Here is a 26,144-nt window from a genome sequence, read left to right as displayed (position 1 = left end):
ATCATCGTGGCCTGCTGTATGCTGCACAACCTGGCTTTGCGACAACAGGTGCCTTTTCTGCAGGAGGATGGTCCAGCTGGAGGTCTTGTGGCAGCTGTGGAGCCTGTGGACAGTGAAGAAGAGGAGGCAGAAGAAGAGGATATCTACAACAGAAACAACGTTAGCTAGCAATACTTCCAGTGAGACACAGGTAAGAAGATATCACTGCCTCACACATCTCATACTATTGTTTGAACTATCATAAGTCTGTCACTTTCACCCCGTGAATGGACCCTGACTTGTCACTTTGCCTTTCCGTTTAACAGATGTGGGTACCACTGTGTGACCTCTGCTATTTCCTCATGGACTAGAGCTTTGTTACATCGGTAGGTTGACAATAAAATTGACATTGCTATATGCCATAGTTATTGTAAATACACATTTGTGAAAGCACAGACTGACTCCAGATTGTTTTGTGATTGATGTGTGTTTATTTTTGTGCAAATAAGTGAAGGGGGTTGTAAAATGGTCAGGGGTGATGGTGGAGGAATGTCCATGGCAGAGTCCAGTCTATTTGTTTCACAGGTGCATTGTCCAAAAGGGCATAGGAAGTGGAGCTACGGCAATTTAAGGATGGACAGGGTGATGAAGTGGGACAGAAGGATGACATTCAGGGGGGTCTCATTTCCTGGCGGGGTCTTGGCAATGTTCTCTGTCTTGTTCCTGGATCTCAGGGACCGTTTGCGGGGTGGCTCTCCATTGCAGGGGGTGGGGTGCTGGTGTCATGGGCCTGTGGCGGTGCCTCCTGTCCACTAGCGCCGGCGGAGGTGGTGGGCTGTTCATCATCCAGGCTAGGGTCAGGGGCCCCTTGTTGTGCCACAGTGTCCCTCCTGGTGTTGACTAGGTCCTGCAGCACCACTAAAATGGTGACCAGGGTGGTGTTGATGGACTTCAGTTCCTCCCTGATCCCCAGATAGTGTTCCTCCTGCAGCCGCTGGGTCTCCTGAAAGTTGGCCAGTACCGCTGCCATTGTCTCCTGGGAATGATGATACGCTCCCATGATGTTGAAGAGGGCCTCGTGGAGAGTGGGTTCCCTGGGCCTGTCCTCCCCCTGTCGCAAAGGGAGGACAGGCCCAGGGAACCCACTCTCCACGAGGCCCTCTCAATTCCCCTGTTTTCCTGTGCCTCTGTCTCCTGAACCGTGTGCCCACTGCCACTGCCCACAGGTCCCTGATTTTCTTAGGGTGGTGAGTTTGCCTGGGTTCCCTGTAGTGGTGGACACACTGCTGCTTGACGTGTCCTGGGGACAGAGGGATGGACCCGCTGGGTGGGTGCTGTGCTGCTGTTTCCTGAGGGGGGAGGCTCTGTGGTGGCTTGTGCCAGTGGAACCGACTGTCCCGAGGTCCCAGATGGGCCGGGCTGGTCATCTTGATCCAGTTGTACAGAGCTGATGTCATCACTGTGGGACTCTTCTGTGGGGGGGGGAGTGGACATGTCTGGAACCTCCTGTCCGGTGAAGTTGGGTAGGGATCCTATAGGGGTGTAAAGGCATGATTATTGCATCTGTGTGTGCCATTGTGTGCAATGGGTGAATGACCCTGTACTCCAGTGCTTGCATTCTTGTCTAGGTCCTTGTGTGATATTTGGTTTGGGGTCTGTATGGATATCTGTAGTGGACATGCTTTGGTGATGGGTGTCCATGCTTTGGTGTTGCACGCAGGGCTTGGTGTTGGGATGGGTGGTTTGTGATCTTGGGACATATGTGAGGTGTTGGAGTGATGGGGTGAGGGTGAGGGTGGGGGTATATGATGGCATGCAGGTAAGGTGGGGGGATATAATAGTTAAGAGTTGACTTACGAGAGTCCATTCTTCCTGCTACTCCTGCGAGGCCCTCAGGATGCAGTATTGCCAAGACTTGCTCCTCCCATGTTGTTAGTTCTGGGGGAGGAGGTGGGGGTCAACCGCCAGGCCTCTGTACTGCAATCTGGTGTCTTGAGACCACGGAATGCATCTTCCCCCGTAGGTCGTTCTACCTCTTCCTGATGTCATCCCGTGTTCTTGGATGCTGTCCCACTGCGTTGACCCTGTTGACGATTCTGCGCCATAGCTCCATCTTCCTAGCAATGGAGGTGTGCTGCACCTGTGATCCGAATAGCTGTGGTTCTACACAGACGATTTCCTCCACCATGACACTGAGCTCCTCCTCAGAGAACCTGGGGTGTTGTTGAGGTGCCATGATGTGGTGTGGGTGATGTGTGGGGTGGTGTCTGTTGTGATGTGTGAGGGGATGTGTTTGTGTGTGTTGTCTGAGGTGCGTGGATGTTGTGTGAGTGATGATGTTGTGTGAGTGATGATGTTGTGTGTCTGTGGATGCTGGTGTTGTTTCTGGTGGTGTCCGCCGCATGGATTCGTGGGTCGTGATACTGTGGGCGTATTCCTGTAGGCGTGACGGTGGAGGTTTTGTCATCGCCAGTTTATCACTGACCTTTGGTGTGGCGGACTTGTGTGGGTGTCTGAATTTTGGCGGATTCCAAGTTGTGGGTCGTAATAGCTGTAGCGGAATTCCGCCGCCGCATCGGTGTGTTGGCGGTCTTCTGCACGGCGGTAAGCGGGATTTACCGCCAATGTTGTAAAGAGGGCCTATATGTCATTAATTTGCTTCTAAAGCTGTCCTGTAAATTAAATATTGTATCAATGAGTGCTATCATATTTGACGTTGCAGAATCCATCCATGGACACTATTCTGTGACTCTCCTGGGGAAGCCTGCTTATGGGATCTCAGTCAATTTTACCCATGCCTAATGTAGGCAGGACTCACTGTCCCGACATCAGGAGAATGTGCGACTTATAAAACATACAACTAGAAACAGAAACAAAATATAACCTTAAAAACCAGGAGTATCAAGATCTCTCTCAATAAACGGTAATTTAGAAATTTAGAAATACTACTTATATACCTTCAGGTATTTGTTACTTTTTTGGAGCACAGGTGCTCGCTGACAGCACTTCTGACTAATCTATGGGGATCAATACAGACACCATTTTAATAAATATTCAATATATTTCTGTACAGATTGGGTTTTGATATTTAATTTTCAATGATTTCTGAGAAATAAGGAAATGACGGTCATATGACCGGGTCGCATCATAAGCAACATTAGATGCGGGTGCAATATTGATCCCAGAGAACAGTCGGAGATGCCATTACCTTACCCATGCTCCGAAAATTTAACAAATGCCTGAAGGATGTAAATAGTATTTTTAAGTTATGAATTCTACGAGGAACCGGAGGCTTCAGATTATGCTTTCTCCTCTTTGCTTTATGTTAACGGCAGCCATGTAAACAAACACAGTAACCATAGAGTTGTAGAAGAATCCCAGAGTTCCAACATGAACTCGATATCCCATTCCAGAATGTCTGATAGCCAATCATCGCTAATGAAGACCTATGAACAGGGTGAACAATATAGGCACTGCCTCTTTGTTGCTAGGCAGCCATTTTAAGTACCTTATCTTCTATTTCTTCATATTATTGTTTGTCATAGATATTCCATAATATTATTTTTTTGCCAAACAAATCGCCTTTTGTTTATGTCACAGTCATTTGGCCGCACGGACTTGGTTGGCAGTGTTTTTCAGCCTTACTTGATTTGTTCCTGCTGCTCAGGCTTCTCTCAGGCTTCCTATGCCTCTGACATTTTAGGATTGACTGTTCTCCAGCGGAGGTCATGGTGATCAAAGCTCCCATCTCCAATCCACTTTCCCTCCTTGTTCACCTTGAAGCGGCCTCCTCTCTTCTGTCTCTGACCTTTCACACTGCCCTCCGCTCAGTGAGGAGTTCCTGTCATGCATCAGCCCACCTCACTCTCTCCCTGAGAAACGTCCCTGCCCCTCGCCAAGCGAGGTGGGCATTTCAGGCAGCAGCCCTCGTTGCTCTCTCCATGAGAGACTGCCTTTAGCACGTTCATACTGCGCTCAGAGGCGTTTCTATCTTCTTGTCTTTAAGTCTCCCCACCTGGTGATTTCTTTCTTGTCTGTAATTATTTTAAACTCTTGAACACCTATTGGCTGGGCTGCAACAAAAACTGATTACATTTGACTGTATGCTATTTCCATTTTAAATACACTTGCCTGAACCAGCTCTATTTGGGCCTTGCTGTGGTTAACCCACGTAATTTTACATTTATGGCAGAAGCAGGCACTACCCTTCAATAACATTATGGTGATATTTCTGGGGACTTCAATTAATTCTGCTGAATTCTGAGCCTATCCACAGATGTCTAACTGCAGTGCAGCTGATGTGCCTCTCAATCTGACATCTGAAAGCAGGGTTGATTTTGTGTTGGGCTCAAATAGACCTGCCATTTGTCAGTCCCTTCAAAACTATATCCAAAGGAGGTACACAGCCTTGCTGAGCCTTTGGCTGACCAATGTCAACCCTTTTTCACCGGGTTCCTGCTCCCCAATTAATAGGTACCTTTAAGCTATTCGGCACTGGCTGTGGCTTGTCCTAAACAGCCAACCAAGCATTCTAGAGTGGACGTCCTTAAAAACTTAAAGCAAGTGTACCTACTTTCCTATTTTTGTTAGGTCAATCTGCGCCCAAGAAACCACGTAGGCACCAGGGATTGGTGTGTGTGTGTTTGTGTGTTTTGTTTGGGGGGGCAGCCCCTTGGGCAAGGGTCGCTCCCTATGGGAGCATATTACTGTTGGCCAAATCATCAGATTGGCCTATTTTTGGAAAGTCCATCTGACCCCAAGGGGGGGGGGGGGCAGAAAGCCTACCAGAGACCAGGGAAGATTATTTTTCAAAATAAGAGGGTGGGGGTATGGCCATACCCCACCCCACATAAATGGGGCCAAAGTTGTTCTTCCCAGTAGTGGGCAGATGGGAAAATTACCCCCGATCGATACGGTGGGGAGGGGGGGGTTTGGGCAGAAAGTCTATTAGATGCTAGGGAATTAAAACAAAATGGGGTGGTGGCTACCAACTAGTATGGGCCTGGCTATGTCCCCACCCCAACTGAAGGGAGTAACAGTCTTTCAGCTCTCCCCGCACACTAAAACATCTTCCCATGGCAAGCAAGAGGACATTTGATTATTTTAGGTTTTGGTTTTACATTTGGGCCATGAGGGCTTGGCTAACTCTCAAAATCATCCCACTTGGAATTGTGAGGGCTGCACTTTTTGGACTTCAGGACGCTGCCATGCATAAAAATCCACAAGACCTAGAAATCTGAAAACTAAACATCTGGGTGATTCCAGAGTGGTGTGATTCACATGCACCCCACACCATTTTCCTACCAACAATGCCCTGCAAACCTCCAACTTTGCTGGAAATCACCCATTTTCCCACATTTTTTAGTTGGAACCATTCGGAATGTGCAGGAATCCACAAAATTCCTATCACCCATCATTGTCTCATTTATACCGATAAAAATTCTGCTGCACTTGTCAACCTAAAAATGTTTTTTTTCAAACTGCCCTTTTGGGCCCGCTTTGGTTCCCCCTCAATTTCGACATGTTTTTGGATCTTCCCTGTCACAAGCACTTGGCTCACCTACTCAAGTGAGGTATCATTTTTACCGGGAGACTGAGGGAAACGTTGGGTGGTAGGAAATTTGTCCCGGTGCCAGTGATCCCACACAGAAATGTGGGAAAAATTTGATTTTTTTGTAGCTAAATTTGAGGTTTGCTGAGGATTCTGGGTAAGAAAACATTGGGAGATCCACGCAAGTCACACCTCCCTGGACTCCTTAGGGTGTCTAGCTTTCAGAAACGTCTGGGTTTGATAGGTTTCCCTAGATGGCTGCTGAAGCCCAGGACCAAAAACGCAGGTGCTCACCCCGCAAAAACTGTAGTTTTGTATTTGATAATTTTGATGTGTCCAGATAATGTTTTGGGGCCTTTCCTTTCACGGGTACTAGGCCTACCCACACAAGTGAGGTACCATTTTTATCGGGAGACTTGGGGGGAAGGCTGGGTGGAAGAAAATTGTGGCTCCTCTCAGATTCCAGAACTTTCTGTCACCGAAATGTGAGGAAAAAGTGTTTTTCTGGCCAGATTTTGAGGTTTGCAAAGGATTCTGGGTAACAGAACCTGGTGAGACCCCCACAAAGACACTCCATCTTGGATTTCCCTAGGTGTCTAGTTTTCAAAAATGCGCAGGTTTCCCTAGGTGCCGGCTTAGCTAGAGGCCAAAATCCACAGCTAGGCACTTTGCAAAAAACAGCTCTGTTTTATGTGGGAAAATGTGATGTGTCCATGTTGTGTTTTGGGGTATTTCCTGTCGCGGACGCTAGGCCTACCCACACAAGTGAGGTACCATTTTTATCAGGAGAATTGGGGAAACGCTGGGTAAAAGGAAATTTGTGGGTCATCTCAGATTCCATAACTTTCTGTCACCGAAATGTGAGACAAAACTGTTTTTTTGGCAAAATTTTGAGGTTTGCAATGGAATCTGGGTAACAGAACTTGGTGAGAGCCTCACAAGTCATCCCATCTTTGATTCCCCTAGGTGTCTAGTTTTAAAAAATGTGCAGGTTTGTTAGGTTTCCATAGGTGCTGGCTGAGCTAGAGGCCAAAATCTACAGCTAGGCACTTTGCAAAAAACACGTCAGACTTCAATGTAAAAATGTGATGTGTCCATGTTGCGTGTCCTGTCACGAGCATTAGGCCTACCCATGCAAGTGAGGTACCATTTTTATCGGGAGACTTGGGGGAACACATAATAGCAAAACAAGTGTTATTGCCTCTTGTCTTTTTATACATTTTTTACTTCCAAACGTAAGACAGTGTGTAAAAAAGCCATCTATTTGAGAAATGCCCTGTAATTCACATGCTAGTATCGGCACCCTGGAATTCAGAGATGTGCAAATAAGCGATGCTTGTCAACACCTTATCTTGAGCCCATTTTGGAAATACAAAGGTTTTCTTGATACCTGTTTTCACTCTTTATATTTCAGCAAATTAATTGCTGTATACCAGGTATAGAATGGAAACCCATTGCAAGGTGCATCTCATTTATTGGCTCTGTGTACCTAGGGTTCTTGATGAACCTACAAGCCCTATATATCCCCACAACCAGAAGAGTCCATCAGACGTAACGGTATATTGCTTTCAAGAATGTGACGTCGCAGGAAAAAGTTACAGAGTAAAATGTGGAAAAAATGGCTGGTTTTTTCACCTCAATTTCAATATTATTTTTATTTCAGCTGTTATTTTCTGTAGAAAACCCTTGTTGGATCTACACAAATTACCCCTTGCTGAATTCAAAATGTTGTCTACTTTTCAGAAATGTTTAGCTTTCTGGGATCCAGCATTGGTTTCACACCCATTTCTGTCACTAACTGGATGGAGGCTGAAAGCACAAACAATAGTAAAAATGGGGTATGTCCCAGTAAAATGCCAAATTTATGTTGAAAAATTGGGTTTTCTGATTCAAGTCTGCCTCTTCCTGAAAGCTGGGAAGCTGGTGATTTTAGCACCGCAAACTCTTTGTTGATGCCATTTTCAGGGGAAAAACCACAAGCCTTCTTCTGCAGCCCTTTTTTCCCATTAAAAAAATAAAATTGCTGTATTTTGGCTTATTTCTTGGTCTCCTTCAGGGGAACCTACAAAGTCTGGGTACCTCTAGAACCCCTAGGATGTTGGGGGAAAAAGGACGCAAATTTGGCGTGGGTAGCATAAGTGAACAAAAAGTTATGAGGGCCTAAGTGTGAACTGCCTTAAACAGCCAAAAAAAGACTTGCCACCTGAGGGGGAAAGCAAGGGGTTAGTGTCACATAACCCAGACACCCTCAATTAATATTTAGCTCTAACAAATTTTCCTTTTGAAGGCTTAGGACTTGTCATCAATTACAGGAAATCAGATTTAATTCCATCCCAACAGATTTTTTTCTGGGCAGTGCCACATATTCAGTCTCAGTTGCCCTCACTCTTCCTGTCCAGAAGATCAAAGCAACCCAGAAGGAAATACACAAAACATTGTCGAAACAGACTTTGACCCTATGCTAGCTAGAGAGACTGGTTAGATGTGTGGACTACGGGTGTCTTCCATTCAAGTAATCTTTCCTGGCCCTCTTCATTATCGGGTGTTCCAACGTCTTAAAATGTCTCATTTGCAAAAGGGCCTTTCTTACTCAGACCAAATTCAATTGACATCCAAAGTTTGTCAGGAACTTCAATGGTGGTTTATAGATGCTTGGAACTGGAAGGCTATTTTTGGCCACGTTCCAGACATGATGATTGATTTTTATGCCAGTCGTCATGCGTGGAGGGCCTCATTGTGAAAACTTGACCATTAGCAGCAGATGTTTCAATCAGAACTGTCCTTACACCTCAATTATTTAGCTTCTCACGGGTTCAAATGTGATTCGCTTCTTTTGCCCCTAATAGCAATGTTGTATACCACTCAAGATGGACAGTTTTTCAGCAGTACAGTACATAAATCACGTGGGATCTTGCCATAGACTTCTAGAACAACTGCCTCGACCATCAGATCTCAGTGATAGCAGTTCACCTTTCCGGCAACCAGAGTACCATTGCCGACTGGAATTCCTGTTATCTCAAGAACTTCAGCGAGTAGAAACTGGATCCGTATATTTTTTTCAAGATCATTCGAGTGCAGGGTCCATGTCAAATGAATCTCTTTGCACCTCGAATGACCTACCAGTTACTACCCTTCTTCAGTTGATGACTGGATCCTTTAGCACAAGCAAAAGATGCCTCTTTACTGAAAAAATTGCACTAAACGACAAATTGCACTTTCCCAACAGCTTGATGATCCTGCGACTAGCCCTTCAACTCTGGGGACAGTTGTGGGAGCTGGTTTCTGGTTACTCCCCTAAGGAGAACCCAGACTTGCTTCTCACTTCTCCTGGAGCTGTCTTGCGATTGTCCACTCCTGCTCCCATGGTTGCCAAATCTCCTCCTGGGACATCTTGGGCAAGAACATTGTCATGTCATGCTTCATCAGTTGAGACACATAGGTTGGAGACTTTCTAGAGACGTTGGCAAGTGCCAGGCCTTTTGGAGCAGGCTCTCAACCTCATTGACTAGACATGGGCAGACTCCACTATTAAGAGATATCAAACAGCTTAGAACAGATGGTGATGATGCTTGAACAGGGTTTGGATTCTGTGGCAGCTGCTAATGTTTACAGTACCAATTTTGAACCTTCTTTTGTAACAGAGGGCCTCTCATACAGAATGGTTAATTTCTATAGATCTGTGATGTCTGCTGCTCATCCCCCTGTAGCGAACAGACCTGTAAAAGAGCATCTATTGGTGTCCAAACCCTTGAGGGGAATTACATTTTCTGCTCCCCCTCAGCCTAGATAATCCAGCCTTTGGGAAGATTCCTTGGTCCTTACATTTCTGCAATCTTGGCTGGAGAATTCCTTCTATCATGGAAACAACTGTCTGCTAAGCTAACACTTCTTTTTTCCTGTAAAAGTGTTTCAGATGTGAGAGTCCCTGACCTGGCAGGTAGGTTGTTTATCTCAGATGGGGTGGCTTTTCTTATTACCAAAAGGTCCAAATCAGCAACCAAACAAGTAGTGTTCCCTGAAACTGTGCACTGTGAATAGCCCAATGTCTTAGGGAGTATGAGAAAGTCATGGCTCCTCTCAGGAGATACACCTAATGGTCAACAGTTCATTTTATTGCTCCAACATCATGTCTCTGTATCTTGTCCTACCTTAGCAAGGTGGGTGAAGTGACTTCTAGCAAAAGCTGGGGTGGATATCTCCATCTTTGGAGCTCTTTTGGTTATAGGTCCCACAGCCTCAAAACCGTTTGCAGTGGGAACAAATTGGTCATCGGATTCTATGCTCAATGCATTCTATTATAAGCCTGTAAGTTGTACCTTCTCAGTGATTGTTGCTGAGCTTTAAACACGCATAATCTGAAGCATCCAACCTTATCATTAAATTTAAAACATTTGTGACCAAGAATTTTCATTTCCATTAAGGACATGGAGGTGTAGATTATCCCACCCACTAATTGTTGGACTGAATCAATTTCTGTCATGTTTTAGTACTGGTGATGTATTTCTTTAATGCGGTCATGTATATAAATACTGAGGATATTTTACTCCACCCATGTCATAGTACAGAGGTCAATTCTGTCTATAGGTCTTCATGAGGGTTGATTGGCTATCGGACATTCTGTTATGCGATGTCTTGTTCATGTTGGAACTTTGGGATTTGTAGTGCTTTTTTCTTCTACAACTCTATTGTTACTGTTTTTGTTTACATGTCTGCTATTAAAATGAAGCAAAGAGAAGAATCCATAATCTTTGCCTCTGTGTTCTAAGTACAATTGAAAATTCTTGGTCACAAATGTTATAAAATTTTTGATTATTGGGAGATCGAGGGTCTTAGATCTTGATACTCTTCTTATGGTTATGTTTTGTTTTTGTTTCTAGTGTGTATATGATAAGTGACACTTTCTGCAAACCTTAACAACGCGGCTCGAACCACGCTGTGCATTTACAACGTGGCCTGAACCACAAATGCGTCTTTACAATGCATTCCTTAACCACGCAAGTCATTACAATGACATGCCTTAGGGAAAGCGTTGTTGGACAGATGTTGGACTTTAAGTCCAACACTTTCCCTACTGTGTCGCGGACTGGAGCTGGAATAGTAAATTATAGTATTCCAAAGTCCATCGCTTTCCATGAGGCAAGTCGGGCTTAATGACTTGCATGGTGAAGGAATGCATTGTAGAAACGCATTCATGGTTTAGGACGCGTTGTTAAGGCAGGCGTGATAAATGCCTGCGTTGTTCTGAAATACAACCAACACTTTCCCCTAATGACGAGACAGAGTCCGCAACACATTGGGATACAGTGATGAAAAAAATGTGAACTATGAAGTTCACTCAATCATAGAATGCATAAAGATTAGCATCTTACATGTAATTAGTAAAAATTGGTTAAAACAGAAACTATGTTTGTCTTAATTTCTAGGTTTACGGTGGTCGCTCTCAGTGCGAACTATTGGCGTACCTTGGCAAGTTATTATACACAGGCATTCTACTAATCAGATATGATTATGTTTACTCCTGATAAGACAAGCAAATGAAATTGACTATTTAGGTGAAATTTCCTTTTTACTCCTGTGTGTGGATCTATATAACCACCCCGGACCCCCATATGGAAGCTCGGGCACCCCCTTTTCAATCCTTTTCATATAATTTATTTACTTGGACATTAATTCCTTCTTCCTAAATTGATTTTCAGCTTTCTCCCCTCCCTTTATATCTGACTGGCACACATTCTGGATTGTTCTTCTGGGCATTGCCCGCATTCTCCCTGCCACAGGGTTTAAAAGTTGTTCTGGGCCTGGCACATGGCATCTCACATTGTATATGTGAAAATCTGCAAGTATTGCCCCTTCTGCTTTGTTTTTCGACAGCAATCATCTACTTTTGTGCAGCCTTGTCATGATGATGACCTGAAACTACTAGGGTCGAAACGCCCATGCCATTAACTCAGCGGATTGTACGGCCAGTGGCTGAGGAAATGATTATTTGACATCATTCATCTTATTTTCGTGCCTAATACCTCTTAAATTATTTTTCTGTTTCTCCGTTTTGTTTATCTTTTTCTCAAGTGCTTCACATGTGCCGTTCACGTTCCCCCCTGCATGAGCACTGTTTGGTGACCTTTTGAAATTTTGCACAATTTATTAAGACTGTGATGCTGTTTTTTGCTTAGGTAGAAAAATGAAGTATAATCTCCATCATTAGTAGTTTGGAGCCTCTCGTCTTATTTCAATTTGTTTTTCTTTTTGAATAATTATAGTAATACTTATTGAGACTTTGTGTGTTATCATTGTCGACCCAGGTCTCATCTGGGTCTATCGGTTTTCTCCTGTTGCTTTCATATCATAGGTTGTAATACAAGCATGGAAAATGGCACCCAACTCCTATGCTGAGTAGTAAAAGACAACTAAAGTTGAGGCACAGAGGCCCAACCCCCCACCCTAGTTTCACTACACCAGCTGCACTATTGGTAGCTAAATCCCGGATTACATTTTCTATCAACTCTGCTTACATAATGACAGTCCTAATGACAGTTTCTCTAGAAGAATTGCAACCCTTCTCATCTGAAGTCTGTTCTCCAATGTCAGCTTCTCACAATTTAGAGATTGCATGCACCCTGCTGAGAAGTAAACCACAGTAGCTATAGTTTTGCAACCTGCAGAGCACCAGCAGCCACTTTTTTAAGTTCCAATCTCCACCTCTACAATACCATCTCCAAGACAGTGTTTGCAACACAATATTAACTAACCCTAGTTAACGGTCATAATATATCACATGCAACTAGTAAGTAACTTCAGTTGCTGTATTATACCATAAGGGGGGCATATATGAAACTTGCCAATACATACCAGCACATCTAGCGTGGTGTGGTCCTTCTTGAAGTTTTCAGCAAATTGCCAAACTTTGCTGGTTTCAGACATGTCAAGCACGTGGACAAAAATATTCTGGAAAAAAGTTAAACATTATTCACCCAGGTGGGTTACAGAAGAACATGCCTTGTATTGAAGCAGACTTACTGTACTTTTTAACATCTTATAAACGTCCTTATCCAACCTTCTGTTGGTATTTTAACATTGTCTTACACTGCAATTTAATTTACATTTTTATTAGGGTCGAGCCTGCGTTGCATGCGCTCGCACATGCGTATCGCAGCGAGACGCTTTAGTGTTTAGAAAAGGGCTCGGAGCCCTGTCAACCTCACGTCAGTGTTTTTTATTGGTTCGTGGGCTTGCCTAATACAATCTGCTTGCTTTCATTAGTCGAAGGCATGCATACGTCATGCCTTTTCCGGTGGTTTGCCCTCCTCAAGCGCATCGACCAAGTACAGAAAACATGCGAGACTCGCTGTTTTCGATCGGGCTCGTGGACTTCTTTTTCTCTAATTTACGAGCGCGATCTCGCTTGGCAGAAGTCGAGCGCTTTACATAGTTAATTTCACTTTTTCGGGTTATGTAAATAAATGCACTTTTGCCTGATAGGTGAAGTCGGGTTAGGAGTTTACAACGCGATCAGCTCTAACATGAGCAAACTCGAGACCCGTTGCATTGCAAATGCTTGTTTTTGTTTTAGTGTCTTTCCCTTCGTGGCTTCGTTGTGAGGTAGCGAGTTCACTGTGTTCTCAGCTTAAGGTGTCTAGCATTGATGCCTCTCTCTGCTGGCTTGACTACAGATGATAATGTCTTTTATAGCCATCCTAGGGAGTTGGGGACTCATTTTTGATATTTGCATTAAGTCAAGGGCATTCTTGCATGAACACGTGGTGTGGTCATTCTTTGCATAATAAAACTAAAAAAGGAAATATTTTTTAAAGTAATGTGAAATTTCTTAGTCTCCAATTGATAATCTCTTAAACATTTGACCTGCAAAAAAGATTACGCAGATCCACAACAATATGAATGACGGAATTAATTATTGCATTTATCACTGGTATGTACTACGACGTAGTCAAGCAAAAGAAATAGCACTTCCCATTTTGACCATACAGATTGTAAAGTCGTGAACCCAGGCAGGGAAAGAAGAGGGCAAAGAGGAAAGGCAGTCGTGACTAAAAACATATACAATGTTTTTCACATCTGCATATAGGTCATAGGTAATGGCCATTTGCGTTAGATGTGTATTAAGAAATGTGATCTCCTCCTGGCAGTCCACTAGATTTGTGCTTTTTGAATCTTTGGATTTTGCCAACTGCTAGGTCCTGCTGAACAAGCCCATGGCCTCCTAAATTATTCTATATACTCACCCTGATGATACTCTGGTAGTCTATATTCTTGATACTATATTTTGCTGGAGAATATTTAAATATTTATATTGCAGGAACACACCAATTACTCTGACACATAAAAAGGGTTACTTACAACAATGTCAGGAGAATATACCTCCACATGAATAATGACATGATAGTCACAGCAGTAAGCGTACACTGGCAAAAATGAAGTATTAAAAGCTATAAATCTCCAAACCTCTTTTATGAACTATCATGCAAATAGAAGTTTAAATATATTTTGGATTTTCAATCATTTTGTTTCCAGACATCAGCATATTACTTTCTTAAAGTATATGGGCTTCCATCAAATATGCCCTTTACATTTTTGGTTGACACACTCAAAGAAAATCTTGTTTTTTTATGCAAAGTTACCTTCACCATGGCTAGAGTAGACCCAATGAATAAGTACTGTGGTAGGCTGCACTTCAAGAAGCTACTTCCAGGATACTGATGCGTTACCAGTAGCTCCCATGCTACCGGTGGATACCTCTGATATATATATATATATATATATATATATATATATATATATATATATATATATATATATATATATATCTTCCCCTCCCAAGGTAGCCCCTTTTAACATGTGGCATGCTTGACAACTGAGATAGCACTAGTTCAACATTGAAAGGTCTGAATTATTAATAACCAATGCACACTAAATGTGAATGTTTTAGTAACGGGCCATCCATGTCTGGTGAGGTGTGTACAGTTTCTTTTAATCCAATGCAATCAAATCAAATTTTACTGTATATAGTTAATAAAAACCATGAAATGTAAAAGAAGGAAAATATATCAATTGTTAAAACACAATTCAAAGTTGGTGAATAAAGTGCCGGGAGGTCAGTTAAAACAGCATGTTAGAGGATAAGACTAAAGTGCTGTAAAAAAACAATGATCGCTATCCGTTGACTAAACAACATGTTACAAATAATTCAATCAATGCCATAGGAATTAGATAACAGCGTGATGTAATTTTCCAGTATATCTCAAATTATTCTTAGTTGTTTGGTGAAGTCTGATGTTTTAGAAGCAGTACCGTTTCTCCTCATAGCTTAAGGCTGTATTGCGTTAATTTTCAAAACCATGCAAAACACAGTTTTAAGGTTTACAGACCCCAGTGCTTAAATTTGTGCTTGTTGTTTCCGGTGCGGAGCACCGGCACTTATTTTTCAGGGCAGGCGCTTATTCTTCTGCCTCAAGCATTTGCTGCGAGCAAAAGACACAGATGGGAAAGACGAAGGAAGATAAAAACGAAAAGCGTCACAAAGGTAGAAAGCAGAAAGCTGCAAGAGTGAGCTGTAGGGGCAGGGAGTGGCTGTAAATAGATTAAAGAGGCCAGAGATGGCTTCAGGATTACGCTGTCTCAGTATTCCGGGTCCGCACATTTAAATGCAGCAGCCACGTGTTTAAGAGGAGGGCTTTAGGCACCTGCACGTTTTTATTTACAAATTAAGCACTGACAGACACACATGTAAGTCTCTCCAAAAATCAACTTTCTATTAAACAGTTACATTTGTGGACTGCAAGACAAAGGGTCAATCCTCAAAGATTTAGATGTGACTTACACTTACAGTAATAGTGAATCCCTTATGTCTGGGAGGAAATTCTAGAATGACTTCAGGGTGCCTCTTCATGTAAACTAAAAATAGCAAAGGGCTCTCAGATGTAAAAAACGAAAGCGCTGAGTTCATGCAGAGGCGTGATGAGAAATGGGCAATTCCAACTGGATCAATTTTGTACTTTCAGCAACGTACCAAGTGCTTCATCTCTCACCTTTGCATGTTTAGGGTACACGTCTGGCTGAAGTATGAGCCTTGCCTAGAGTAAGGCTCAAACATTTGTTCTTTGGGACCCGTCGAGCACATGAAAAGAGCTTAGGGAGGGAACCCCTGCTGAGCATTTTCACCTCGTCTGCCTTAGTAGGAGTAGGTGGATTCTGTGCCTTTTAAAGATAGTGTAATTTCTGCCATCTTACCAGCCTTGATTGCGCCTCCAGTTCTTTCCTCACTCATGAGGTTTATTAGCACAGTAGCAGGCGGACTCCCTGCTTTCAAGTAAGGTGCATGACTACACCTCATATCACCAACTTCCATGTTTTCCTTATTTCCATAATTTTATTAATTTGACAGAATTTCTGCCATGATGTCACATGAATTATTGGGCCTTTTCTGATGCCCCATCCCTTTTTCGTGTAGACACACACATGCATAGCTCAAACACATACAGCTCCCCACTTACCCTCTTGTCAGGTTGGTACCACACAACTGCCTATATATTTTAGTCCCTCTGCCCCTCAAGTAGACCATCAATGTACAAAGGCCACTCAGAGATACCCCTGCCTCAAGCATAACAGGAACTAGAAACATAGCACAAGTAAATTATAACGCTAACAAATTACATTTATGTATTTTGCCTATATCTCACCTCCACCACACTTCTGAGCACTATGCCATAAGACAAGAGAGGAGCATCTCTTCGGCATTCACACTCAAACCAAAACGCTTCTCTCACAGGAGTTCAACAAATTCAACACGTGCTCCCTTATAGTTTAGCATGCTACTCATCGGAAGAAGCAATTTTGTGCCCTACAATGGTATGGATGAGCTTTGTAAATACTACAGTACAATCCAATACTAAGAGGAGTCTGCAAATAGCAAGCGGGAGACACTTCATTGTAAGACTTCGTGAGGGTTGACACTGGGTGTGAACTGCTCCCAGGACAGGGAAAATGGGCCTTGGAAGGAATTGTCCTTTGCTTAACAGGATAGCCTGGGGACTGTTGCCCATCCCCATTCTGCCCTTCAAAATGGCCTCCCTTCACACAGGAAATTGTAGCTCACACCTGGTTGTACATTTTCTTTTGTCCTGCCAGTCAATAACAGTGGGACTCTCTCTGGCATTACAATGTCATTGCCTGTTTGACAGGTCTGCTGCATCTAAATATAACACTTGGGGCACACTTCAAAGCAGGGAAGCTAAATGCCAAAGCACTTTGTGTGTATCTGATTGCTGCAAGTTCAGCTTTGATTTTACTAGACTTTTGTGTCTGAGGTTGCTGTGGGTACAGGGACTGCCTAACTGAATGTAGGAGGAGATTGGGATAACTATAGTACACTCCCCATGCACACTTCCAGCCCCCAAAGCCCAAACTTAGTGTGGCTGAAGACTTTGGCCATCTTGAAAATACTCAAAGTGGGTAGGTTAAGTCCAGGGAAACTTTAACCTATTGCTTAGGGCAGTGATTCCCAACCTTAGAAAATAAAATGATATTAACAGATTAGGTCCCCAGCTTTCAGTAATGACTCGGGGGGGCTGGATTGCAATAATGATTCCGAGGGGCTTCCGTAGTTCCAGTAATGATAAAGTGGGCGTCAACAGAAGTCAAAAGGTTGGGAACCACTGGGTTAGGATGTTCCCATTCCCACCCATTAGCTCCTACCAGGCATACAGTTGGCACCTCCAGGGACTCAGTAAAAACAATACTGGACCTGAGGAAGATCATAAGAGGACTGAACCTGCTGTCTGCAATCGGTAAAGAGCCCTGGAGGTTGGGCCTCCTCAGTCCTGTACCGAGAACGAAGAAGGGCACTTCAAGGGACACAAGGTCATAAGTCTTCTCTCCTGGGACACACAAGCTGCAAGAGGCCTTTTCCTACAACTGCCCACCTCGACAGTAGCAACTGGACCTGGACTGGACTCTTCAGTTGGCCTCTGCCTGACACCTTGTGGGTCTCTACGTGCCTCCCCTGAGGTCCTGGAGGGCTTTAGAATTGTACTCCTGTGATGGACTGGGACTTGAAGTACTAAAGTCAGAAGGTAAACTCTTTGACCAGGACAGATCTGATTAGTGTATCCAACCAGCCCTCTACTGTTGTAACCTTCAAATTCTGCGTAGGTCCTGTTCTACCGCTGCCATTGACTATCATCGACACTTTGTGCTTCTTGGTGCTATTTTGAGTTGAAACTTTAAAATTCATGTCTATGGTTCCGCTTATAGAATTTTTTTGATATTTTCATTATTACATTTTACTACATTTTTCAAATTAATTTTGGGATTTTTATATTTTTTCATTTTAACTTTATTACTGTTTTAGCACTACAAGATGACTTTATACATTACTTCTAAATTACGCCCGTCTGCTCTGTGGCAATGCCACTAGGTGGTTGAGTTCAGTCAATTTAGTGACTTGAAGGAATTAACCTGCCAATGATTGTGGTTATTACCTAAGGCAGGTACCTACATCCCTCAACTAATACCCCCATTGTTTACAACCACTATCATAGACACAGGGCATGCAACTACATTCGGTCCTGTCCCTCCGGTCTCCATGAACACTTTTCATGCATTAAGCCCCCTAGTGAGTAATTTAGGTGTGTTTTTGCCCTCTGCCGATGAAATATTTATTTTTGGGGTTGAATTTTAATTTCCCTCCTAGTCAGCTGCAAAGTAACTTAGGATTTGTTTTATAGTGAAGAGCCCTTTATTGTTACTTTGGGACAATCTGTTTTACTTTTAACCCATTTGAAGACAAATTAGTTAAGGAGCATCAAATATTATAGGACTATTTTATTCAGAGCCGTTTTATCCGTGTGGTCAGTGTGAGGTAAGGTGGTTACATATTATGCATCCATCTGTTGACGACAGAGACCACTGTTCCACATTTTCCCCTGGTGAAAATATGAATTGTAAAAACGGGTGGCAGCATGAGACAGAAAAGCTTACATAACATTGAAGAGTCATGACCCAGCGGCAAAAGGCTTACATCCACAGCTGGGCTGTTGAAAGCAGAGTGACAACAGGGTAGGGAGGATCTGTACGCCACAACCCACTTCACATCACTGAGGCTAGAAATGGGGGGAGGCAGAGACATGTTTGAGAAGCAGAAGACCTCAGTGTCTTTTTTGTTTGCTTTTTTTTTAAACCCATGGGGAATGTAAGGACAGAAACAAAGTAATGTGCCCACTCACATATTTAAGCAGCATTAGTATCACTACATTTAAGCAGATGAACATGGAGGGAGCAGAGCAACTAGGAGCAATACTTGCAACTGGAACAAGTTAGCAGATTTGGAAAGGTCATGAGGTAGACAGACTCCCTGCACTTGACAACACCGCTCCTATTCAATGAGAAGAGCACATATTCAGCCAACAAGATAATGACCTGAGATGCATAAATACACACATACATGCACGTGAAAAACATATCATAAAAGCTAAAATAACCATGGGGCCATAAACATAAGGTTACACAAAAGACCTTGCTGAAAGGTGCATCTTGTCCATTCCTCAGGACTCAGAAATCACAGTATATATTAATGCATTAATACAGCAGGGTTGGAAAAATCTAGGGAAAGAACATGAGCTGGGCAGATCAAGTCAAATGGTGAAAAGACACTGAAAGGCGTCTGCCTCATTGCATACAGCCATTGCGTTAGGGATGCTGATCATGGGGATAGGCTCCATGTTCTCCAAATAAGTCAAGGGTTGGGAGCTCCTCCGATGTGCCTGAAATTCATATGCAAACAGTAAAGCACGAGCCCTGAAAAAATAAGATACTAGTTAAATATGAGGCACTGCTGGCCAGGTGGACGAATGAGCCCAGTGTAGGGGACTGTAAATTCCCAATTCTGCAGTCTGACCATATCCCTATACACCCACTAGAGTCATGCTGAATGGCTTCCTGAAGAAATAGTTAACATGATAAAAACTGAACAAATCACAACATATGAACATAAAACAGCGCAACTAAACACAAAAACAAAAAGTGCAACAAAGCAAAACAACAACAAACAATTAAGCAAAAAAATTACAAAACTGTGGCACCACAACACAACACTGCAATGCAACACCAACACAACAAACTACCTTAAAGCGCACACAACAACGTGGACATAACTCAATAACGGAATACATGTTCATTATTCTATAAGAGCATTTTTTGCTGCATCATTATTTTATATTTGGTTATTGTTTTGCGGGTTTGATGTGCTGTGGTGCTGAGTTCTGCTGTGGTGTGTTGTGCCACACAAACAAAAATGATGATGACGCAAATAGTTTAATAAGCCATTAAAGACAAGTATGTATTAAGTGCATATTGAACAGCCCTCTACTAAGGGGGTTGGATCAAATGAAGTTGTAGACTGATATACTTCCATATTATGGGTAAGTGGGAACATCTTGGAAATGTTTCCACATAATGGTTTCTAGCAATGTGCAAGAGGATAGATTACTGGGTGACTGTACACTTAACACCTGATGAATATTCACTTACTTCATTTCCACTCAGCTTCACAATCTCATCTTTTGCCTCTAATGCTCGATCCCGATGTCTGCAAACCATATGGATTGTACCTCCTACATGACAGAAAATAGAAATATTTTCAGACTAAAGAATTTGATATTTCAATGGAAAGACCACGAATATTTTAATTAGAAGTGTAGGACTACTAAGAGTTTTGTGTCAAATGCCTTAAAATAAGAAAATCAATTTTACCAAGAATTAGGGAGATTGAATTACAATACAACTAGTTTTATACTTTCAAGAGCTGAGCATATAGGGGTTGTCCCTTCACCCTTTCCTAAGGGACTGTGAGGAAAAGGCAACTCCTTTAGGAAGTCGTACTTATGCTTTAGAAAGTAGTGACTTACATTACAGGAAGAAAATACTAAGGGTACCAAAATTCTGGAGGGTCGCTGGTTTCAACTGTAGTACAGTTATTGCAAGGAAGATGTTTTGGATCTGGGTAAGACCAGGACTGAAGCGGAGCTGGAGCTCACGAGAAGAATGCAACAGTAGGAGCAAGCTGGAAGAGTTGCAATGCACTGGCAATGATCAGAAGTCATTATGTTCTGATGAAACACGAACCACTTGACAGCAAGAAGGTGGTCAGAGAAATGGACCTGCTAAAATGGCCTTAAAACGGAGTCTGTGTTTAGTGACCATTTCCCACTTGCAGTGGAATAAGTTGAAATCCGTACCCAGAACAGTATTAGTGCATTTCTGTTGCAGTATTTTGGTCTGACTGTTCCCTACTGTTGATGTACCGCTGTCCCCTGCCCTGGCGTTTCCCAGTCATGAGTGCCAATGTTACAGTCTGCTTCTACTAGTTCAGGTGTCCATGTATGCTAATCTCCAGTGTTGAGGTCTGCTTCTGTCATTCAGTATTAGTGTGTCCCACTTCCGGGGTGTGCATTTTATTGTGTCAGTGAGGTGTCTCTAAGCCCAAACACTCTTTGTCTGCTCCTTAAGAATGTTCTCACAGTGCCCAGTTTTGGTGTTTCACCTTGCACAACGGGAGTGCCTAGTAGCTTGTTTTAAATGAAGAGACGCAATTCCTGGTATCCGAATGTCCCTATGCCAGAATCATTTCAATTTCACCCAGATGTCTAGACCACCCTCTCCCCAGTATGTGTGCCAAATTATTCCTGCTATATGTACCTGCATGGTTCAGTCATGCCTCCAGTGCCTCGTGGTTCCCAATGTGAGCTCTTCCTGTGCCAGTGTTTGATATGTCCTAAATGTCACTGTGTCTCCAAGTCAGAAAGGTTCCCATTTCATAATGGCACTGTCCTGCATTCTCCAGTGCTGGGATCTCGTTCCAGCTTCAGTAATGTTCGCCAGTGCCACCGTCTCCCCATCACCAGGGTCCACAGTGTCAATGTTGCACTCTCACATGAGATAGTCATTCCTTGCAGCCAGTGTCTTCTTGCTTCTAGTCTCTATGTTTACCTATGTATAATTTTGTTCCCTGTCTCCGTATCAATGTCTCCACTTCTCCACTGTACGTTTCTTTTCAGCCACGCTGTTAGTGTTTTCCTGGTTCAATATTAATTTGTCCCCATCAACCACCGTCCGATCCCCCACCCATTCCTTATTGTTAGCTCTTCCCAGTCCCTTTTGTTAGTTTATAGCGGGCTCAATTGTCAATGTTTCCTAATCTCAAGTGTCAATGTTGGGGTGCAGGTGGAGGTGTAAGTTAAGATACCTACTGATGCAAGCGAGTTGGTGGCATCTGCCACTGGGTGCAGGTCTGGTGCAAATATGAATGGGTCTAAGGTGCCACTTTGTGTAGTGGTAGTGGTTGGGAGATGCTTACGTGGAGAAGTGTTGTATATAAACTAGTGGATGGAAGATGCCATGGCCATATGGTTACAATGAAGTAGGAAAGAAGAAGAGCAGGGGAAAGTAGCGGCTGCCTTTTTATTGTTTTTACCAATTTACTGCTCTTGATGAAACAAGCATTCAATAGATGGATGCATGGTGAAACGAGGCCCATAGACTGACATCCACGTGGTCAGAATTTTGATTTTTGATTTATAGCCGTTGGCTATATGACTGTTTTGAGCTAATCATACAGATAGGAGATTATTTTATTTCTCAATACACTTACTAGTGTAAATTTACATTTAAAGGTTATCACTGACAACCATATATATTTTTCTTACTTATGCTCTAAAGCAGGCACAGTGGGAATAATGGCTCATCCCATTCCATTTTCTATAGTTTAGGGCCAGTTCAACCAACAGACTTGTTTATTCATTCTCCCTATACTCAGCAGTGATGGTACTTCTAACTGAACAGCAGGCAGTACTGCTAGTACTTTTAACTGAATCACCTGACTTAGGCTGGATGTACCTTTCTTTGTAGAATCACCAGCACTTCTTTATTACAATGTTATGGTGTGGTTCACCCGGGGGTTGTCAAAAGTAGTTATATGTATAATTTCTCGCAAGAAGAACAACCGCTAGGTACTAAGAGCCAATAAGCTTATGCAGACAGAACGTTGTTATTGATCAACGATGATCTAGACCGCATGCATGAAATATTCCAGTGAATCATAAAGATCAATGCTTTACATAAAACGATTCATAACACTGAATGGGAAATATGTGAATCCTGTATCTGTAGACAGAATGCACTACTATGAAGCGGTCCAGATTTACAAGAGATGCTTTAGTCAACAGTAAGGGTAAAATCTGGTCCTCATACTTGCTCCTTAACCTATCTATCTAGATGGATATATATATAGATATATTCACTTAAAAACCAAAGGCTACAGGGACATTATAGCTAGGAAACAGAATTTAAAAAAAAACATAGAACTTCACTTATAAAAAACAAAGGTTGCAAGACCTTTATAATGAGCCTCTCATTTTAAAAATACCAAACTACAGAAATTCACCAGTTATAGTTATCTCAAGTAACTAAAACTCGTGTGCTAACGTAACTATAACTCCTGCCCCCGCCATGCACATTTTTTCTTCAAAATTTTACTGCAAATATCACATTGAAATTATCAAGGATGTTATCAAACATGTCATGAGTGCCATAATTTGTGGGGTAATTAGCAGTCCATGGAGAGGGCGTGAGTTATAGTTACCTACGCCATTCCCTGTGGCCAACTCCCTATAACCATCCAACCTTGCACCGTGCACGACCTTCACCCATAAACAGAGGAGGTTGCCTGAAAGACCTGGCCTACATTCAACCCCAATAACCACCCAACCCTAAACTGTGCACGGCCCCCCAGATTCAAGCTAGCCTGGCTGATGAGGGGTGATACCATGAAACCAGCCCCAGGATGCTGGTTTCTGGTCCAGGGAAGCCCTGGCTTGGCAGTTCGGGCTGGACTGTTCAATAGGGAGCAGGGTCAAGACTGATTTGCATATGGCGGGTCCAAACTGGAGTGGCATGGCAAGCAAAAAACACTGGTGGATTAAACCCAGACCTGTGACTGGGGGTGAATGTTTGATTTATTCTGCATTCCGTCCAACATCTGTAGTTTTTGCATTTGTCACGCTAAGTGGGAAGGGTATTCCCAGACAGGGGTCCCATGCTCGCTATCCCACCAGATTCAAGCTAGCCTGGCTGATGAGGGGTGATACCCTGAAAAGGTCCCAGGATGCTTGTTTCTGGTCCAGGTAGGACCTGGCCTGGCAGTACTGGCTGGACTGCTCCCATAAGGTGCAGGGTCGAGACCGATTTGCTTATGGCTGGGTCCAAACTGGAATAGCATGGCAAGCAAAAAAACTGACTGAGGGTGAATGTTTGATTTGTTTTGCATTCCGTCGAACATCTGTTTTTACATTTGTCACCCTAAGTGGGAAGGGTATGCACAGATTTGGTCCGGTGCTCGCTTTGCCACCAGATTCAAGCTAGCCTGGCTGAGGAGGGGGTGATACCCCGAAACAGTCCCACGATGCTTGTTTCTGGTCCATTAAGGTCCTGGCCTGGCTGTTTGGGCTGGAAAGTTCCCAGGGGGAGCAGGGTCAAGATTGATTTGCATATGGCTGGATCCCAACTGGAGTGGCATGGCAAGCAAAAAAAACGATGGATTAAACCCAGATCTGTGACTCTGGGTGAATGTTTGATTTGTTCTGTATCCCGTCCATCATCTGTTGTTTTTGCATGTGCACGGCCCTTTGGCCGTGCGTGGCGGGAGTTGGCTGTGGCCTCTCGTGTGAAAGGGTGTATGTGGAGGTGAGAGTGTCAGAGTGTCTGACCTGGGGTGTGAGTGCGTGAATCAGCGATGAGGGTCTGAGTGCCTACATCAAAAACGAGGGTCTGAGTTGGTTTGTGAGTGGGTGCGTGAGTATCTGAGTGGGTCTGTGAGTGTGTAAGTAAGTGTCTAAGTTGGTGTCTGAGTAGGAGAAAGAGATTGAAAGAGAGAGAGAGAGAGAAAAAGAGAAAGAAAGTGAGAGGGAGAGAGATAGATAGCTTTTTAGGCTTTGATGTACGATATAGTTAGAATGAGATATTTCTGCACAATATAAAAAGAAAAATTTACTTGTCGTTTTTAAAAGTTAAATCCCCTTTCATGTGACCCATAAACATTTTTCGTAAAAAAAAAAATAAAAAAAATAATAAAGGAGGTACACGTGTCCGGCTGGATTTGAACTCTCAATGCTCAGTGTGAAGGTCTGTGACCTTCACACTGAGCTATTCGTTTTTTAAAAATCCTTTTGGTAGCCCTTTATGGGCTCCCTACATGTTTATTATTATTTATTTAATATTTTTAACAAAATGCCCTTTACGAGCTGTCTGGGACAGCGAGAGAAGCTTCAAAGCCTCTCCCGCAGTCCCATTGCTTTTGCAACCAAGAAGGTGATTTTAGTAGCAGTGCCATGGTTGCTGAGGAAAATGTTTCATCTCTGTTCCATGGATGCATGCAGGGAACAGAGATTAAAGGTCTGCTTTCAGACAGTGGGACCTGTGCTGCAGCCAAGCCTCAACAAACAGCTATGTCCTGGGTGTGGCACCCCGGGACACAGTAAGAGCCGTCTCTGTAGGGTGGAGGTCCCCAGTGCCATCGGTGGATTCCTGAGGGGGGCCACACAGCCCTCCTCCAACAACCATAGCCCCAGGGTGGTGGTGATCCCTGGGGCTAAAGTGGGTCCAAAATGGACCCCCCTTTTTATTTATTATAGCCCCTGGGAAGTGGTGATCCTGGGGCTCGGGGGGGGGGGGACTACACATCCCTCCCATACAGAAGAAGACAAATGCCCAGGGGAGGGGAGGTGATACCCGGAGAAACGGGGGGCTGCGCACCTCCGCACCCAATTTAGCAATTGCCCCGGGGAGGTGGTGGTTCCTGGAGCTGCGGGGGGCCAGGCAGACCACCCAAACTCATATAAAGAATGCTTCCGGGACTTGGCCCACCCAGGGGCTTTTCCTCTTAAATGTTCGCTGGATTCAATGGGAATCGCAGCGAGAAAAAAGAAATGCTTTTTAGCCCTGGGAGAGTCCCCCTGGTACTCCACCCCAAAAGCTAAAGGGTGACTCTACCTTGGCCCATTTTATTTTACATTTTTTTCTGAGATTCGGCTGCCGAGTCACAAGATGGCTACCAACACTTCCTGGTTGAAGTGTTGACAGCCAATCAGATCTCAACACGAGACAGGGCGGAGTTGTGAATCCTTTGCGATCCTAAATATACAATTTTTTTCCCCCTTAATTTCTCTAAAACTATTAAACAGATTGACACCAAAACGAACAAGGATTTCCTTCTGGACCAGGGCCTATAGCTTTCTACCAAATTTGGTGTAATTCCGTCCAGTAGTGTCTGCGGTATCGCTGATCAAAATTGGAAAAATGAATCAAGAAAAAGTTTTTGGGACCCCCCACCCCCTTTTCTCCCCTCCATCCCCCTCATGGATCACCCCAAATCTTTCCATACAGCATCTGACATGACTGGCAAATTTTTGTTGGAACGTTTCATGAACATTCGTCAAGCGGTGCCTAAGTTATAAGCAAGTAAAAAAACACTTTATAGAAACTAGGTCCTAACTATAACTACCTAGCGACAACCCCCACCAGGTTTTTGTATGTATGTATGTGTGGATAT

General features: G+C 43.4%; 1 protein-coding gene across 1 annotated transcript in view; it reads right to left on the bottom strand.

Moving 5' to 3' along the window:
• The window catches only part of LOC138265615 (dehydrogenase/reductase SDR family member 12-like), a 190,377-nt gene that overhangs the window by 147,564 nt on the left and 16,669 nt on the right, over positions 1–26,144 (bottom strand). The window contains exons 3-4 of the mRNA XM_069213482.1: positions 20,072–20,154; positions 12,380–12,475 (exon numbers count right to left, since the gene is read on the bottom strand). Coding sequence (XP_069069583.1) covers positions 12,380–12,475; positions 20,072–20,154 — 179 coding nt within the window. The remainder of the gene's footprint in view (positions 1–12,379; positions 12,476–20,071; positions 20,155–26,144) is intronic.

This window comes from Pleurodeles waltl, chromosome 11 (genome assembly GCF_031143425.1).
Source record: "Pleurodeles waltl isolate 20211129_DDA chromosome 11, aPleWal1.hap1.20221129, whole genome shotgun sequence".
NCBI lineage: Eukaryota > Metazoa > Chordata > Amphibia > Caudata > Salamandridae > Pleurodeles > Pleurodeles waltl.
This window is presented reverse-complemented; position numbering and strand designations above follow the sequence as displayed.